Source organism: Delphinus delphis, chromosome 6, assembly GCF_949987515.2.
Source record: "Delphinus delphis chromosome 6, mDelDel1.2, whole genome shotgun sequence".
Classification (NCBI taxonomy): Eukaryota; Metazoa; Chordata; class Mammalia; order Artiodactyla; family Delphinidae; genus Delphinus; species Delphinus delphis.
In genome coordinates, this window is record NC_082688.1 from 62,571,544 (window position 1) to 62,588,427 (window position 16,884).

At 38.4% G+C, this 16,884-nt stretch overlaps 1 protein-coding gene across 6 annotated transcripts in view; it reads right to left on the reverse strand.

Annotated features, from left to right (window-relative positions):
* The window catches only part of MPDZ (multiple PDZ domain crumbs cell polarity complex component), a 180,170-nt gene that overhangs the window by 143,348 nt on the left and 19,938 nt on the right, over positions 1-16,884 (reverse strand). For all 6 annotated transcript variants that reach the window (XR_009519879.1, XM_060014753.1, XM_060014752.1 and 3 more), the window contains exon 2: positions 2,281-2,354. Coding sequence is in view for 5 of the 6 variants with exons in the window: in XM_060014753.1 (XP_059870736.1) it covers positions 2,281-2,296 (16 nt within the window). In the remaining variant the exon portion in view is untranslated. The remainder of the gene's footprint in view (positions 1-2,280; positions 2,355-16,884) is intronic.

A 16,884-nucleotide genomic window follows, 5' to 3' on the forward strand; every position in this document is an offset into this window, starting at 1 on the left:
CTTATATGTAAGAAAAATTAGAAGTACAGCTAATAAGTGGAGGAGAATAATGTTACTGATGAGTTATAACATCCAAATATGACAATTTCATATATTAAGGGGCAAAGCATTGTGTATTTGTGAATTTACTTGAAAATACATCACAATAATGCATATCCCTTCAAAAACACAATTTTTTAGTATTTTAAATGTCTTACCCCCAAAGTAAGATATTTATTTGCCAAAGTAAACGTCTTGAATTAGCATATCCTTAATAATCCTAGCATCTTGCAAGCATGCTTCTACCAGATAGTGAGTTTCTACCACATATAACAGTTAAAAATATCTCCCCAAACCCTACTCTTGCTCTCTTTCTCTCCCTTACTGGTAAGTGAAGCCACATTAGTTTTTTAAAAAAATGGAGACTGCTCAGATATATGTCCTAACAGATTCATGATGGTAACAAGTGCGTCTATTAAAATATATTTGCCATATCATAGTAATCGAAAAGAGTGAGAATTATCACCAGAGTCATTTTCGATAGCACCAAATGCAGAATTATGCAGGAATGGGGAAATTAAAACATGAATCAATGTCGACCATGAGTTCACAAACACAAATTTAAAGAAACAATATTTACTCATATAGTAGGTCCCCTATATATTAACCTTCAAGTTGTGAACTTTCAAACAATGCGAACGTGCATCTGGTTCCAGCAAGGAACCAGAACCTGTGCCATCAACGTTAGGCGTGGGTGAAACTGCAGCCTGCCCTCCATCCCCTATTGCTGGATCCTTCAGCTCCACCGTCTCCCACCTCCTCTCCCTCCTCCAGTCAGTGACTCTTCTTGCCTGTTCGCTCAATGCCAGCCCCTGTATGCCAGCTGTTGTACTGTACACTGTACTTTTCAAGATACTATAATGTAAGTTTAAAAATGTTTTCTTTATTTTCTGTGTTTGCTTGTTTTTTACGTATTATATGTGTGAAACGTATTATAAATCTCTTACAGTACAGTACTATATAGCCGATTGTGTTAGTTGGGTACCTAGGCTAGCTTTGTTGGACAACAAATTGGATTTACAAACCTGCTCTCGTAACGGAACTCATCCGGATGTAGGGGACTTACTGTATGCAGAATTTAAAAGCAAATAATAGTGAAGATATGCATGAGAATTTTATTCTGGGTCATATTTCCCATGGTATCTCAGAATACAAATCTAGTATTAATTCCCATGTCAATTCTTGAAAAGTATACAACTCAGTAATAACTTACAGAATGAAGATTATAAGGTAATGGTTTATATAATTCTGTATTTCCCCTTTGCTGTCCACTTTCTTATGAGGAACTTTCCTATGTGGACTGGTAGTCTTTATGATTTGTGACTTTAGTATAAAATAAGTGATGCAGGAAATGTACACCCATGCATTCTTACGGGCATAGTACCAGGAACAAAAGTCAAAGTAATGATCCCCATGATCACAAAAACAGCTCCTTCTCCTTTCCTGCCACCCACTCTCCCCACCCTTCCCTCAAAACCTGCAGGTGTCAAGCCACCAGCCATGATCATCAAGGCAACAAAGTGAAATCCAGATACCTTCCAATAATCATACCCAAAGAGTTCCCTGGAAAAGGTGAGGACTGCAGTGCCCGACGAGGGACGATGAGGGACTGGGTGTACCAAACCTGAAATACCTGCAACTAGTTCTATAAACTAGCTTCTCTAAAACTAAAGAGCAGTGTGAAAAAAAGATTAACACATGAGTCTAGAAAATTTGGATATTTCAACCTAAATTATCTCATGTAGAAATTAAACTGCCTTAAATTGTCACTCGAGTTTGTCAACCTAAGTGTTTGTTACTGTTATTTTTACCAACTTAAAAGCAAAGCTCAGTAGTATTTCACCTGCCAAGAATAAATTAAAAATAAGACACAGGCAATGATCTTTCAGTATTAAAAAAATTGTTAAAACTTTTGGTGCTATCCAGAAACAAACATTAACCAGAACTGGTTTCATAAATCAGAATTGGGTTTACATTAAGTTTTAATAAAACCCATAATTGGTAGAACATTTCGTATACTCTCAACTTTTGCTTATAAATGATGTGTTTTTGATAACACTTCATATGATATTATCCAAATATAGAAACACATTACCCTCGTACAATGCTAGTGGATAAAAAAAAATTTTTACTAAGTTACTATAGACAGAATCCAGATATGTAGAACACACCATATTTCAAAGATCCCAATGGAAGGAGTTTCAATTATTATCAAAATGGTCAGGAAGAAACAGGTCTTACCTATAGTTTCTAACATTGTTCCCAAGTTCAGTGTCCTTCTCTACAATGATTATAAACAGCAACTACAAGGAACTCTAGGGAGAAAAGAAAATGGAATGGTTATGTTTTACAACTTTAAAATTATATTCTAAAACCAAATACTCTAAAAAGCACTTGATACTACTATGATTCCTTTGACCATTAAAATCTTGTTGAGATAACTTAAGATAGTTTTCTTTATAGGCAAAAAAAAGTAATCATTTTAGGATTTATTCAAAATTATCTTATATTTGCAGATAATACTTGTATAATAAGGTAAAAGGCATAAAATCTGTTTTAAATAAGATAGTAGAAGTACCCAAAATATTTCCTTAAGAGCTTCTCAACACAGACCACTATAACCTTGGATTCACTTACAGATCCTTACCCATAGAGGAAGGAATTTACTTGGCTCCGCATGAGAAATTTCGTAGGCAACAAAAAAATAAAATGTGAAAAATAGAATAGGGCTTCCCTGGTGGCGCAGTGGTTGAGAGTCCGCCTGCTGATGCAGGGGACACCGGTTCGTGCCCCGGTCCAGAAAGATCCCACTTGCCGCGGAGCGGCTGGGCCCGTGAGCCATGGCCGCTGAGCCTGCGCGTCCGGAGCCTGTGCTCCACAACGGGAGAGGCCACAACAGTGAGAGGCCCGTGTATCGCAAAAAAAAAAAAAAAAAAGCATATATGATCCTGCCCTTGAATGCTCAGTCTTAACTGGGAAGATGATTCAGACACACCAATTAAGAAATGAATTGTAACACTCGAGCAGTAAGTGAATCAATGCAAGATAACATATTAAATCACAGACGAAAAGCTGAATAAAAGAGAGCACAACATTAAAAAGATTTTTTAAAGTTTTCAAAATACCCTCCTGTCAATAATCTCTCTTATTCCCACTCAAAAAAATCTTCTCAACTCCTTCAACCCACACAGATTTCATCTTTCTCTGATAATACTCATCTAGGCTATTTAAAGTACCAGATACAGATCTCCGCTGACAATATCCGCACCACTAACCCATCTTTAACCTTTGCTGTCCAGCAGTTTTGCCCAACTGATTCCAAGTTACATCTATCCTTTGCCTTGCAGAAAACCCTGAGTCATTAGGAAGTCAGTGGGTCATTTCTTCAATGCAGAAAAGGAATCCACAACCAGACCTCCTCACTTTTCATCTGGAAGATGAGACAGTGGATTCCTCTGAGAAGGGACAAGCTGCCCCCTGTAATCTCTTTAAGAGAGAATGCATTTGGGAAAAAAGGAAGAATGTGATGTACACAAGCAGATGCACAGACCATCAATGCCTGCAGTCAGCTCTGTGTAATAACTGAGAACACTACTTATTGGCTTCCCTTAACCCAGTTTAGAATATCACGATTTAAAATAACTCCACTTCAAATAGTCAAACAGCTCAACTACTGGCACTTGTTTTAGAAAGTGCCCTGGTGTCAAGAAAAGAGGGCACTAACCTGGAATTGAAACCTCAAGAGTGGTGTGACCTTGAGCAAGGGGCCTATCATCTGAACCTTACTTTACCAGAAAACGCACTCACTCTTTGGGTATGTAATGATAAATGAGATTAGAAATATATATATACCAATTTCCAGCTCAGTGCAAAACTCCTAATTCTAAAATATATATTTACAATTAATGCTGAGCCCATGTATTGAATAGATTAGCATTCCAATGCCAGGCCTTGCATAGTTTTATGGGGGAAAATATAGGGAGATCTTTAAAATAGTTATATTTTTTATTCTTATTTACAAGGAGAATATAATAGTCCTTCATAAAAGAGAATATTATTAGGTCCCCTCTAAAAAAATTATTAACTTTTGACAGAATAATAAAAGGAAAGATACACCAACAGAAGGAAGCCCAGGTCTACAAAGGTGTATTTAATGCAACCGCCCAAGAGGAAGCATGATAGCAGTGAAAGGGCATGGACGAGGGAGTCTGATGACCTGAGTTAAAATTTCAGCTTGACCATTTACTAGCTATACACCCTTGTTAAGTCACCCATCTATCTCTTCTGAACTTGGTATTCATAAAGTTTTGAAAGGGTAAAATTATATGCATGAGTGCTTGGTATACACAATAAAATTTAGTTCTATCCTCTTTCCCCTATGAAAAATTAACTCAGAAAGATAAACAGTATTCATGACTTGGCGAGGGAGGGGGATAGGCCTATGGATTTAGAGGCCCACTGATTTATGAGGATTCTGCAGAGAAAGCACAGAGTAAGCAGTTCCCAACTGAGAACAACACTGGTGTCCAAAAGTTCACCTACAAGTCAGGTCTGTGGAAGCAGAATTACTTTTTTTTTTCCAGAGAAACCCTTACCATAAAGGTTTTTTTTTTTTTAAGATGTTGGGGAAAGGAGTTTATTAATTTTTATTTATTTTTGCTGTGTTGGGTCTTCGTTTCTGTGTGAGGGCTTTCTCTAGTTGTGGCAAGCGGGGGCCACTCTTCATCGCGGTGCGCGGGCCCCTCACTACCTCGGCCTCTCTCGTTGCCGAGCACAGGCTCCAGACGCGCAGGCTCAGTAGTTGTGGCTCACGTGCCTAGTTGCTCTGCGGCATGTGGGATCCTCCCAGACCAGGGCTCGAATCCGTGTCCCCTGCATTAGCAGGCAGATTCTCAACCACTGCGCCACCAGGGAAGCCCCATAAAGGTTTTTTTTAAAAAAAAAATTTTAAAAGCTCAATTCAGCTGCAAGTCACTGACATTAGTTTCCAGATGACAGCTCCATTCCTCTGGATTTCAGTATTCAAAAATTAGTTTCACAGTTTGTCTTCTCTGCTCTGATGTCCCTCAAATAAACAGATAACTATTCTGATTTCACCAGGACAGAGACAAGAAGTTGAAAAAAATGTTCCTTTCTATGCCCTATACTACAATGGCAAGTATTCAGTTTTAAGTGTAAAACTCATTTGTAATCACAGAATTTTTGAGATTACAGAGACGGCATCCACTCCCATCAAACTGCAGACATGAATTCTCTTTCTCACCCTTTCACCGCCCCACCAACACCCTTCCCTCTTTACCCATTTCAACATTGTATGAAAATAGAACGGTACCTGGATGATAACCGTGGGTCATGGCCAATGGATAAGACATAAAGAAGGCTCAATACATTTCAGAAGAATGCCAAGTTCTCTGGGTTTTTCTAGGCAATTCATGCCAGCAGTGATGAATCAGAGGAGCAGTAAAGCCGCGAAATAAGATGTGGGTACAATAACAAAGAAACGGACACGAATGCTGGGGCAGAAGCAGTGGTAATAACGGCATAACGGCAACCACCCAGCACCTATTACATTCAGATCTGGGCACTGTTCAAACCATGTTATCAAATTAAGTCCTTTAATCCTTATACAATCTACTCACTGTACAAATGTGGAAACTGAGGCACAGAAACATTAAGTAACTTGCCTCACTGGTAAGTGATGAATCTAAGATTTGAACCCAGGCAGTTTGTTTCCAGAGTCAATTAATTTAGCTTCTACGATATACTGCCCCCCTTGATAAGAAGAAGACTCACCTTACCATTCTCTTTCCTCTATCCAGCCAAGTTCAACATTGTGTAGACCTTGCTCTACACAGGAGAAACTAAAAAAAGAAATGGCAGCCCGAAGTGAATGAAGTCTGAAAGGGACTGGTTCAGACTATTTAACATAGCCCACAATCCACACAAAGGTATGAACAAGTCAGAGTTTAGGATTTTAGAAACTATGCGTAGGTACATCAAAGAAAGATCAGTAATATTCCTCATTTATGTAATGTCCATATATGTTTAAACAAATCATTTTTGAAATTCAAGATTTTAAGAAAAATCCCCAAGAAAAAATAAGCCTCTTTATATTAATATTCAAAGTACCTTTAAAAATATGGCTATTGTATGTCAAAGTACTAAATCCCTCAACACAATGAGAATAAGAATATTCAAATAGTATAGGAAATACTAGCTTCTCTACAGTAGCCCCTCTAGCTACCGTCTACATACTCTGCTTGTAGCCATATCACTATTTAGCTACAATTGAGCCTATTTCAGTAGCCATAGCACTCAGAACTACAGGACATACCCATAATGGATCAATGAATTCAGTGCCTATGAAGCACTGTAGTGCTAGGCAAGTGCTGTTTCCATACATTACATCATGGGAGCTGGGGCCCCAACCATCTTGCTCTCCATAATATCCTCCACTGCCTGTCACATTATTCTCTCCATTTTCCAGATAAGACAACAGAGGAAAGGAAGAGGCTGAGGTCTTACTCAGGGTCACAGAGCTAGTAAGCCAGAAATCTTAGCTTTGAATCCAACTCTGCTTGATTCAAAGCCCCCACTTACTCAATCACACTATCCCTTATTTTCCATATTGTTATAGGAACAAAGAATGTGCAGGGCAATGTATAACACTGCTAGTATTTGTATAAAAGAAGAGGAGGGAAAAGATTTGTATAAGTCAAATTAATATGTGCATGTTTATGAAAGCACAGACTATTCCTACAAGCTTTCCAAAGGCACTAATGGTGGGATGTAGAGAGCTGAAGGACATTAGGAGAAACTTATTCTGACCTGCACTTCTTCTGAGTTTGAAAAATTTTGTGTCAATATAAGGTGGCCAGATTTTGCAAATTAAAAATACAGGATACCTAATTTAATCTGAAATTCAGATAAATGAATAAATTTTTAGTATAAGTATATCCCATGTAATACTTAGGATACAGTCATGCTAAACACTAAATTGTTGATTATCTGAAATTCAAATTTAGCCAGGCATCCATTATTTAATCGGCAAGCCTACTCATGTACATATTGTCTTAGAAAAAAAGCAAATTTTAAAAATCATTTTTAATTTAAGGACTTTATGCTTCCTGCAGAACTTTAATATAATGACAGAGTTGCCAAATCCTTTATAAATCTCTAACCATTTTAGCTGTGACCATATGATTCTCCAGCAACTGGTTGATAACACTAGTTTCAGTCGGGGACAAAAATCAGACAGCTTCTTTCGTTTCTTTTAGAAACAGAAAGTGATTAATTAACAAATCATTTTACTTTTCAACAAGTTGTACTGGTATATGTAGGCACAGCTTTTGTGTAGTAGAGAATCAGTGCCTGAAACATAAAACAAATCATTCTGCCCAACACAGATTATATGGCAACTAACAAGTGAAAATATGTCTTAGGCTAAAAATAACTCTACTAAGAGAAACTGCCCCAAATGCATACAATTTTCTAGTTATCTTAAACAATTCTGACTGTAAAAGGAGTACACCATTAAAAGAGCTTGCTGCAATGGTTTGTGGCTTGTCAAAGTCACTTAGCGTCTATTAATGCATTTAAATTTAGCATTTGTCTCATTCTTAGCTGCCTCAGCACTACCTGAAGTTAGCAGACAAGTACAAGGCTGTAGTCATTTGCAGGTAGTTTGTCATAAAGTCAATTGGCCACGACAGCAAAACTTACACTTGCAGTCATAATTCATATTCTAGGGTAACGTTACTGAACTACTGTTACTGAACTATTGCAAGAGCACAGAAACATCCAACTACCCACCAACATCATGCGATCATCCAACAGAAAACAGTCAGCTCTTCTTAGCATCTGTTCTTTAGAACTTCTCCCTCATTCTTACAGGATTGATCAAAAAAGCATTTGTGAACAAAACCTTGCTTTCAAGTTGACATTTATGAATCTCCCCGAATTCTTCAGTAGAATTTATTAATTCTTTTTTGCTCCCCCAAATCGAAGAAAATCAAGTTTCAAGGAACCTTGCTTTTACAGCATAAGGCAAATACTGATTGATGGTCTTGTCCTTCCTTTATAAAATGGAAAGATAAATTACCTATCCAAAATGAATATGCTGAGGGGGCCACAGGGTTAGAAAAGAACTCAGATTCTGTTGTTTACTGATTCAGCAACTCACGGGGCTCCTACATGATGAGCATGTTGTTAGGTGAGAGAATTAGAGGAATGGGGACACAGTCTGGGAACTCAGGGGCCAAGTGAATAGAAGAAAAAACAAGTAAACAGACACTTAAAACATAAGACAAGAGAGGGAGGCCATCAAACCCAAACTGAAGAGAAAGGGAAAGCTTCCTGGAGGCAGAGACCCCTGCAGAGAATTCTAAAGAACAGGTGGGAGTTAGGGCAGAACGGGTGATAGAAGAGCTCCCAACATAGAGGCAAGAGTACCTAGCACCTTTATGAGCACTGCAAATAGTTACTTATGCCTGGACCAGGCCTGAAGGAGACGGAAAGACAGAGGTGATGAGGCTAGAGATGTGGGTACAGGCTAAATCACTGAGGGCCCTGCATGCCATTCTTGAAGAGTTTAGATATTTAATACTGAAGCTTGTTTCGGTACAGTGAGTGACACAATCAAACTTTGTTTTAGAAAGATAACTCTGGTCATAGTGTGGAACACCTATAAAAGGGGAAAAAAAGACTGGACACAAGAAGGTCAGGTAAGAGGCATTTTCAAAAATAGAGATGAAGGTGAAAAATAAATGAAAATGGGAGACAGATTTGAGGAATTAAGAGCTGTAAGCAACAGGACCTGGTAAAGTGGAGGTAAGGCAGATGAGTCTAGGATGAATCCCAGCTTTCCTGCTTGAGTTACTAACCACTGAATAGAGAATAAAAAAAAAAAAATAGCAGGTCAGTGGTATGACTGTTCTAGAAATAAAGCACTATAGTGATCAAGAGTTTAAAAGGCTGGGTTATACAGTACCTCATAACACTGTGATGGACTGAACTGTATGCCTCCAAAATTCATATGCTGAAGCTGAAGCCCTCAGTGCGACTGTATTTGGAGAGAGCACTTTTAGGAAGTAATTAAGGTTATATGGGATCATTAGAGTGGGGTCCTAAACCAAGAGGACTGATGGCCTTGTAAGAAGAGAAAGATATCTATCTCCGTCTCTCCCTCCTTCCCCCACTCTTACCCTCCTTCCCCCTCACCACATGCAAGCACCAAAGAAAAGCCATGTTTTTTCTTCGGAAGGAAACAGTGAGAAGGTGGCCATCCACAAACCAGAAAGAGAGCTCTCACCAGAAACCAAACCCTGCCAGACCTTGAGGTTGGACTTCAGCCTTCAGAACAGTGGGGAAATAAATTTCAGTTAGGCCACCCAGTCTATGGCATTATTTACAGCAGCCTGAGCTAATACAGATTTGAATCTTCCCACAGCCCCTGCTCCAAGGAATATGCCATTACACACTATGATATGCCCCTTTCCTTCAACCATAACAAGGGGAACAAGGGGTGGGCCCCTCACCCAAGGGAAGACAATCTAAGTGCTGACCTAAAAGGCAGAATTGGGCTACAGTCTCTCTCTTGGGAACTAGAAAGACTAAACCAATTAGCAGTGGAGGTACAGTGGAAAAGATACAAGGAGCGTGAGTAAAGAATGAAGAGGCTAAGATGGGGCACATGCCAGCCTGAGTTAAAAGAGACCAAAACAGAGACATGGGTAAAGACAGAAGAACACAGCTGACATTAGGAGAGAGGCAGGTATTCTTTGGGAGACCCAACACAGCCAGTGAGAGGAAAACAGAGTAATTGGTCCCTAAGATGCACGGTCACTTACATTCATTCTTACCATGCACTCCATTTTGCCAGAGGTAATTAGTGAGTCTCTGTTTGTTCCATTCAAACACACCTAACTATTACAGGCTGCTTTGGAATAGCATCATACTATCACATCCCAAACAAACCAATATCCTGCTTAAGAAGTACGCTTCCTCCTTTAACTAATTCATGTGGATTCTCTACTTCCAATAAAGATTTGAGGGAGCTTACAAGCAAAGATAACTTTAATAGGACCACTGAGATAATTAAGATTTTACAGGGGAGATAGTTACATTGGAAAAACAAAGCATAAGGAACTGCTACTATGGTGGGTGAATAAAATACTATATTCAGTTTTGATCAGAGCCTGAGAAAAGCCATCAGGTTTCAATCAAACAAATCATAAATCCATTGTTGAAAAAGGAATGTGAGATCCGACTGACAAGGTTTCATTCTATAAATGAAACCACAGTAACTGCGGAAAACATTTACAAATAATGCAAATATTTCTGGCTAAAATATTCCAGTTAAAGAAGAATAGAAATACTTTCACTTCAACCTCCACTAGAAAAATAAGCCAAATATGCATGTTAAAAATTAAAAGTAACACTTAAAAAACAGAAATGGAATCTATAGTTTATAAACCAGGAGGAAAAAAGATGAAACAAAGAATACTAAGCAATCTAAAAGAGGCTGGGAACAGAGAAGAAAAGAAAAAAGATAAAAGCATAGTAAACAAAAAACACAAGAGGACTGAAATAAATTCAGATATCCATATTCCCAACAAATATAAATGGGTTAGACTCATTTACTAAAGAACAGACTCACAATCTATATCTCAAAAATGAAAATGAAAGTTGCAGAATACAGTTTGATGTCACTTAATCTATAATTTTTACAGAATATAAAATAATAATATATGCTACATATAAATAGATATATATGTGCTTTCATCATTTCAACAATGAATTAAAAAGATATTTTAAAATTACAGTTATGATTACTTTTAGGGGTGGACAGATGGAAGTAGTAGCTTTAGATCAGAGAGAAGTCAAAAGGGGACTTTAGCTTTCTCTATTTTTTTTTAAGGAAACTATACTTTTAGAATGTTTAAACTTATATATGTAAAAAGTAATTGGGTTGAAATATTTATGGATAAAATGGTGAAATGTCTGCGATTTGCTTCCAAAAAATGAAAGAGGACAGAAGAAATAAGACTGGCCATGAACCTGTGGTTGTTAAAACTGAATGATGGATACATGAGGATTCACTGTAATATACACAGTGTAAAATGTACATTTTAAGTTTTTCATAATAACAATTAGAAAAATAAGAGAATGTCAGTAAACGTATGAAAATGTTAATACCTAATTTTGGAGGATAGGACTAGAGCTGGTTATTTCCTTCTTCATTCACAATATTTCTCAAATTCTTCCTAGCACCCTTCCTCAACAAAAAAAGATTTCATTTCAAACTACTAAATTAGTTGGAAAAAATTTTTTACCATTGGTAAATGCTACCAGAAAGATAATTTCTTCAGGCTAGATTACTTATACTCCAACAAAATGAAAGAAAATATTATGAAAAGACTTTTCTAAAAATTAGTATCTTATAAGGAATTTTCATTTTCACCATTAAAAACAAAGCTTTATTCTAATTTTCTGATGGCTACTCTGCTTCTAGTTTTACCAAGCCCTTTTAGATAACAGCCTTAGAAGCAGATCTTACGGCCCTGGATTAGCCAATTCCATGTGACAGAGCTAGCAGCAGGCAAGAAGTGATGAATGACTACTGCTGTTCTAGTTTTGAACATATAAACAGTGCAAACCAAAATCCCCACCTTTGGAAATTGATGGGTGAACCCAAGAGAGTACATAAATATAAATCTGTTTCAGTTGAAAGAAAACTTATCTTTCATGCATATGCAAATGATGATTCAATATTATGAACAGTCATATAATATATCTAAGCCAATATTATAATACGGGCAAGTGGCATATTAATCCACAATTATGTGGACATATATAAATTACAATCATTACTTTGACTAAATCCACATACGCTAAACAAATTTTGGTGAAAATAATGTCAACTTATTCCTTTTCCTAGGAATTTCCTAATAGGGAGAAAAAAAACCTATTGAAAAGGAAAATATATATAATTCAGATATTAGGATATTTTATTACTTCTAGATACACTTACACAACAATGTGTTTATACTAACAAACATGGTCATTGGCTATATTTTCGTTTTGAAAGCTACTTCCTTTTATTTTTAAGATTGTTGGATTGAGGTGAAGGGCTAACTGTCCTTTCAAATAGTATAACATGTTCTATCCTTAACTGAAGATTCCCTAAAAGCACAAAGATACTAACTTTAAAAGGACATTTCACCAGATTAACCTCCACTTCCAGAATTACACACTTACATTTTGTGATTCTTTTGAGTCAAATTCCCTTATTAACTGCTCACACCTAAAGATGAAGTCAATTTTATGATTGAAAGGAGCCTCAAAAAACATGCAGGTCACAGACAAGCTCAAGTTCGCTGAGGTTTGGTTCTACAACAAACCGGTGGTGTGTCAGGCTGCTATATATTACTCAACTGACTATTTGAAAGGCTGAACTTTTTTTTTAATATACTAGACAAACCAATTCCATTTATATTCCATTGTATTATATTTATTTCCTTCCTCCTCCACCATCATCCATATTTTTTTAAAAGAACAACCAAACACACACACACACACAATTTTCTCTCTTGCTCGCACGCGCTCTCTTTCTCTGTCTCTCTCTCTCTCCTAGAGAACTGGAGGTTCCAATACTTTCTCTCTGGTCACCCATTTTTACATATTTTCCATCCGTAATGTTCTCTCTTAGTACATTCCTACAGGACAGGGACCCTCTCCCCAAATCAACTCACACCAAATATGGTGACTCAGAAAAAAGATTTAGATGCTTCTGAGAGTGAAGCTTTAGCCTCTCTGTTCTCTCCCTAGCCAAACTCAGAGGAATTTACATTGTTGAGCAGTTTGCCCCTGTTTGCTACCACATTTTCAGCGCTAGGAGCCAAGATGCAACAGGCTGTGCACGTTTGTTGGACACAAACAGGCAGGGGGATTCCTCCAAAGCCTGCCCTGCAGGCGAGCAACATCGGGCAGACATCAGACTCCAGAGGCAGCTAGTCGCACATAAAGCGCTCACTCCAGCCACATAATTGTCTTGGGGGAAACCAAAAATGTGCAGGAGGATTAACTCTGTGCCACAGAATTCTCAGGTGTTATTCCTACAGTTGGCAACCAATTCTCCAGAGAAATTACCTCATGGCTCTGCCTCCTGCCCTTTTGCCTGCCTGGAATGAGGCAATTCTCCAGTGGATCAGGCCAACAGTGTCCTCGTGCTTAGAAAAAGCATGAATACTCAAAGCGTCCCCATGGGACCCTGAAACATGGCCTGCAGCTGCTCTGTGTTAGGACTGATCAACTGCAGGAGGAGGTAACAGATCTCTGTCATTCCTGGCTGCCCTCTCAAGGATGATGAGTTTGTGAGATCTCAATGACGATACTGGTGCAGAACAAAACAATACGTGGCTTTGTCAGTTGTGACTCAATGACTCCTTAGGGTAAAGCCCTAAAGAACAGTGCAGAGAGACAACCTTTCCAATACAGATAAAACTGTGGAACTCAGAGATGGGAGGTGACAAGAATATTACAACCACGCTGCTTCAACTCACCTCCCCACCCAATTAATCCATGCTCTTTACCAAAGATTATTTCTAGGGCTTTTCCCCATAACTTTTAAAATAACTCTCCTTCCACCATTTCCAAATTGCTTCTCCTGTTCTGGAATCTTTTCTATAAAAATGACGAAGCATCGTCTATCACATGGCCTACTTAGCTATCATTGAGCTCTAAGTACTATACATAATTAGATATTTTTATCTTTCCACATCAATCAGTGTCTCCTAAATTCAGTTTGTGGCTTTCCTGATTTCCCTTTGCTGAATTTGGATGGGAACAAAGATAAAGTTTACAAACTTTACTCAGAAAAGGGCAGCCTCAAATTTCTAATAGGAAATCCTCTGGGAAGAAAACAACATACTGTAGTGATATTTAACGTAGCTGTTTTCCTCTCCTGGACTATGCCTGTGGTGACTATAGAGGTCTGCATCCCCTGTTGGTTTAGTTCCAACTCTTTGCACAGAGGAGAACCAGGCATATACGAGAACTGTTTGTGAAAGATCATGCTCTCTTGCTCTGAGTCCATTCTCTGTAATAATTTTCATGAAGAAATTTAGAACCCTTAAGTTTAGCTGGCAGAAGGAATCAAAGCATTTTTTGCAATTACTAACGCTTAATGATTTCAAATATCTTATTTGAAGACATCAGAAAATTTTGAGCTTTTACTCTTTCCAAAACAACTTGCTAACACATTTTACAGATATGGAAGTAGAAGGTCAAAGAAACTACTAACTTCCCCAATGTCACGTAACTCACATCTTTTATTAAGGAATTGTATTTCTATATCCATTATTACGTGAGGGTACTGAAAAGTCTAGGTAATAAAACATCAACAATTATCTGAAAGTTTCAGCCAAAAATAATCTTAATTTAGCTACAAGAGGATTTGGGGGCAGAGAAGAAGGGAGAAAGTAATAAACTTAAAAATCTTACTCCATCAGAATGGGTGTCTATGCTAACTCAATTCCCTCAACAATAAAATGTTTAATTTTCCATGTTATTTTGCTGATTTTAAAAAAAAGGCAACTTCATTCTTCAGGTACAAATTCACCACCAAATACTCCCTTCAAGAACCAAAGGTTTGGGCTTCCCTGGTGGCACAGTGGTTGAGAGTCCACCTGCCGATGCAGGGGACGCAGGTTCGTGCCCCGGTCCAGGAGGATCCCACGTGCCGCGGGGCGGCTGGGCCCGTGGGCCATGGCTGCTGAGCCTGCGCGTCCGGAGCCTGTGCTCCGCCACGGGAGAGGCCGCAGCGGTGGGAGGCCCGTGTACCGCAAAAAAAAAAACCAAAAAAAAACCACAAAGAACCAAAGGTTTCCAAATATATATTCACCACTAGAGTATCTAAAATGTAGGCTTGGTTGTAATCCACAAACTAAAGCATTAATTTGTCATTTAAGACTTTTAAAACATGCTATTCAATGACAACGAATAATAAAACTGCATATAAGAGGGCTTCCCTGGTGGTGCAGTGGTTGGGAATCTGCCTGCCAATGCAGGGGACACGGGTTCGTGCCCTGGTCCGGGAAGATCCCACATGCCACGGAGCAACTAAGCCCGTGAGCCACAACTACTGAGCCTGCGCGTCTGGAGCCTGTGCTCCGCAACGGGAGAGGCCGCAAAAGTGCGAGGCCCATACACTGCGATGAAGAGTGGCCCCCGCTCGCCGCAACTGGAGAAAGCCCTCACACAGAAACGAAGACCCAACACAGCCAAAAATAAATTAATTAATTAATTAATTTAAAAAAAAACTGCATGTAAGAATTGGTTGCTATTACATCTACTATAATAATAACTCTTCCAGAGAATAAATAGTCCATAAGTGAGTTTTTTAGACAATGAACCAGCATTATTTTTACTGTCTGCAATGAAACCACTTATGAAATGGCTTTCATATATCCGTCTTCTTAAACAGAGCATATGTGCTTCACAAACATACACCCATTTTCAAGTAAGAAACCTGAGGCTCAGAAAGATGAAAGTGTTTTCTCCTACATTCAGGAAGCTTGTAAGTAAGAGTGTTAACATTAAAAGCCAATCCCATTCATCAAAGCCAAGTCCTTTCTACCAAATCATAGCTCTGTGCTCTAATAATACTACTACCGGAAAGAAAATAGCTATTTACCTTCAGATGAAGTAGCCTCAGGCAGAGCTTTCAGAGTTCCCAAGCTGTTTTATAAAGCTCTCTTGAAAAAACACTCTACCATTTTACTAGCTGTGAGAGCCTGGGCAAGTCACTTAACTTCTCAGAGCTGCTGCTGTAAAGTGACGTTAACAATAACATATGCAAAGTGCCTGGAAGTAACACGCATATAAAAGCTGCTGCTATTTATTATTTTTGTCTTCTAGTGTCTGCTGTTTCCAATTTGCTATGTAACTCCTTAACATGAGTGAAAATTGATCATTTCTGAACTGGGACTTGCAAACTGAACCATGTCTTACCTATGCAGTAAACAAAGCACATGGCTTTAGGCTAGCTTTCCCACTGCTGAAAACTATCCGTACTTTTTGTACTATTTAGGATCCCCCTCTAAAGTACTTCAAAGAAGTAGAAATGAACCCAAAGAAACTGTAATCCAAAATTCAGCTTAGTCAAAGAACTGACACTTAGAAGTATTAAGTTATCAACCAGAGAAGACAGAGGGAGAGGGAATAGGTTTGGTTTCTGGCAGGACACAGATAAACAAATGGGAGGAAAGAAATAATGAGGTGAGGAAGCTGAAAGGGAAAAGAGACAGAAAGCTGGAGGGCAGCAAAGCGATTGAGAAAACCCTGAGAAAATTCCTTAGCACTCACAAGGCCAAGAGGCAGCGGGGGCTACTAAGGTCACAGATGCCCAGAAGAAGGGAATCATTTCCCCTGCCAAAGTGAAATCGGATCTCAAAGGAAAACCTCGAGCTCATCTCTATCTTCTCTCACCCGCAAACTAGCAAACACAGTAAAACTCAGTACATCTGAGTTACTGTCTTTGTGACTCAGCTGTCAGAATCCCATGAAATAAAAGTATGTGAAAGTGCTTAGAAAATGGGAAGCGATATAGAAGCATTAGGCATTATTTTAACAACAGTATCAGCATCAGAATGGCTGATACTGTTTCTTATCCCTAATTTTAAGAAAATGAACAGCAAAAAATATTATATATACACAGCACTATGTTAGCAAGTTTTAAATAAGTGCTTCCATTTCCCTAGGCATAAGGCACAGGCAGAGTTAGTATGAAGATACTTGCATGGGGCACTTCCATTCTCATACAAATAAATATGCACTTTCACATCT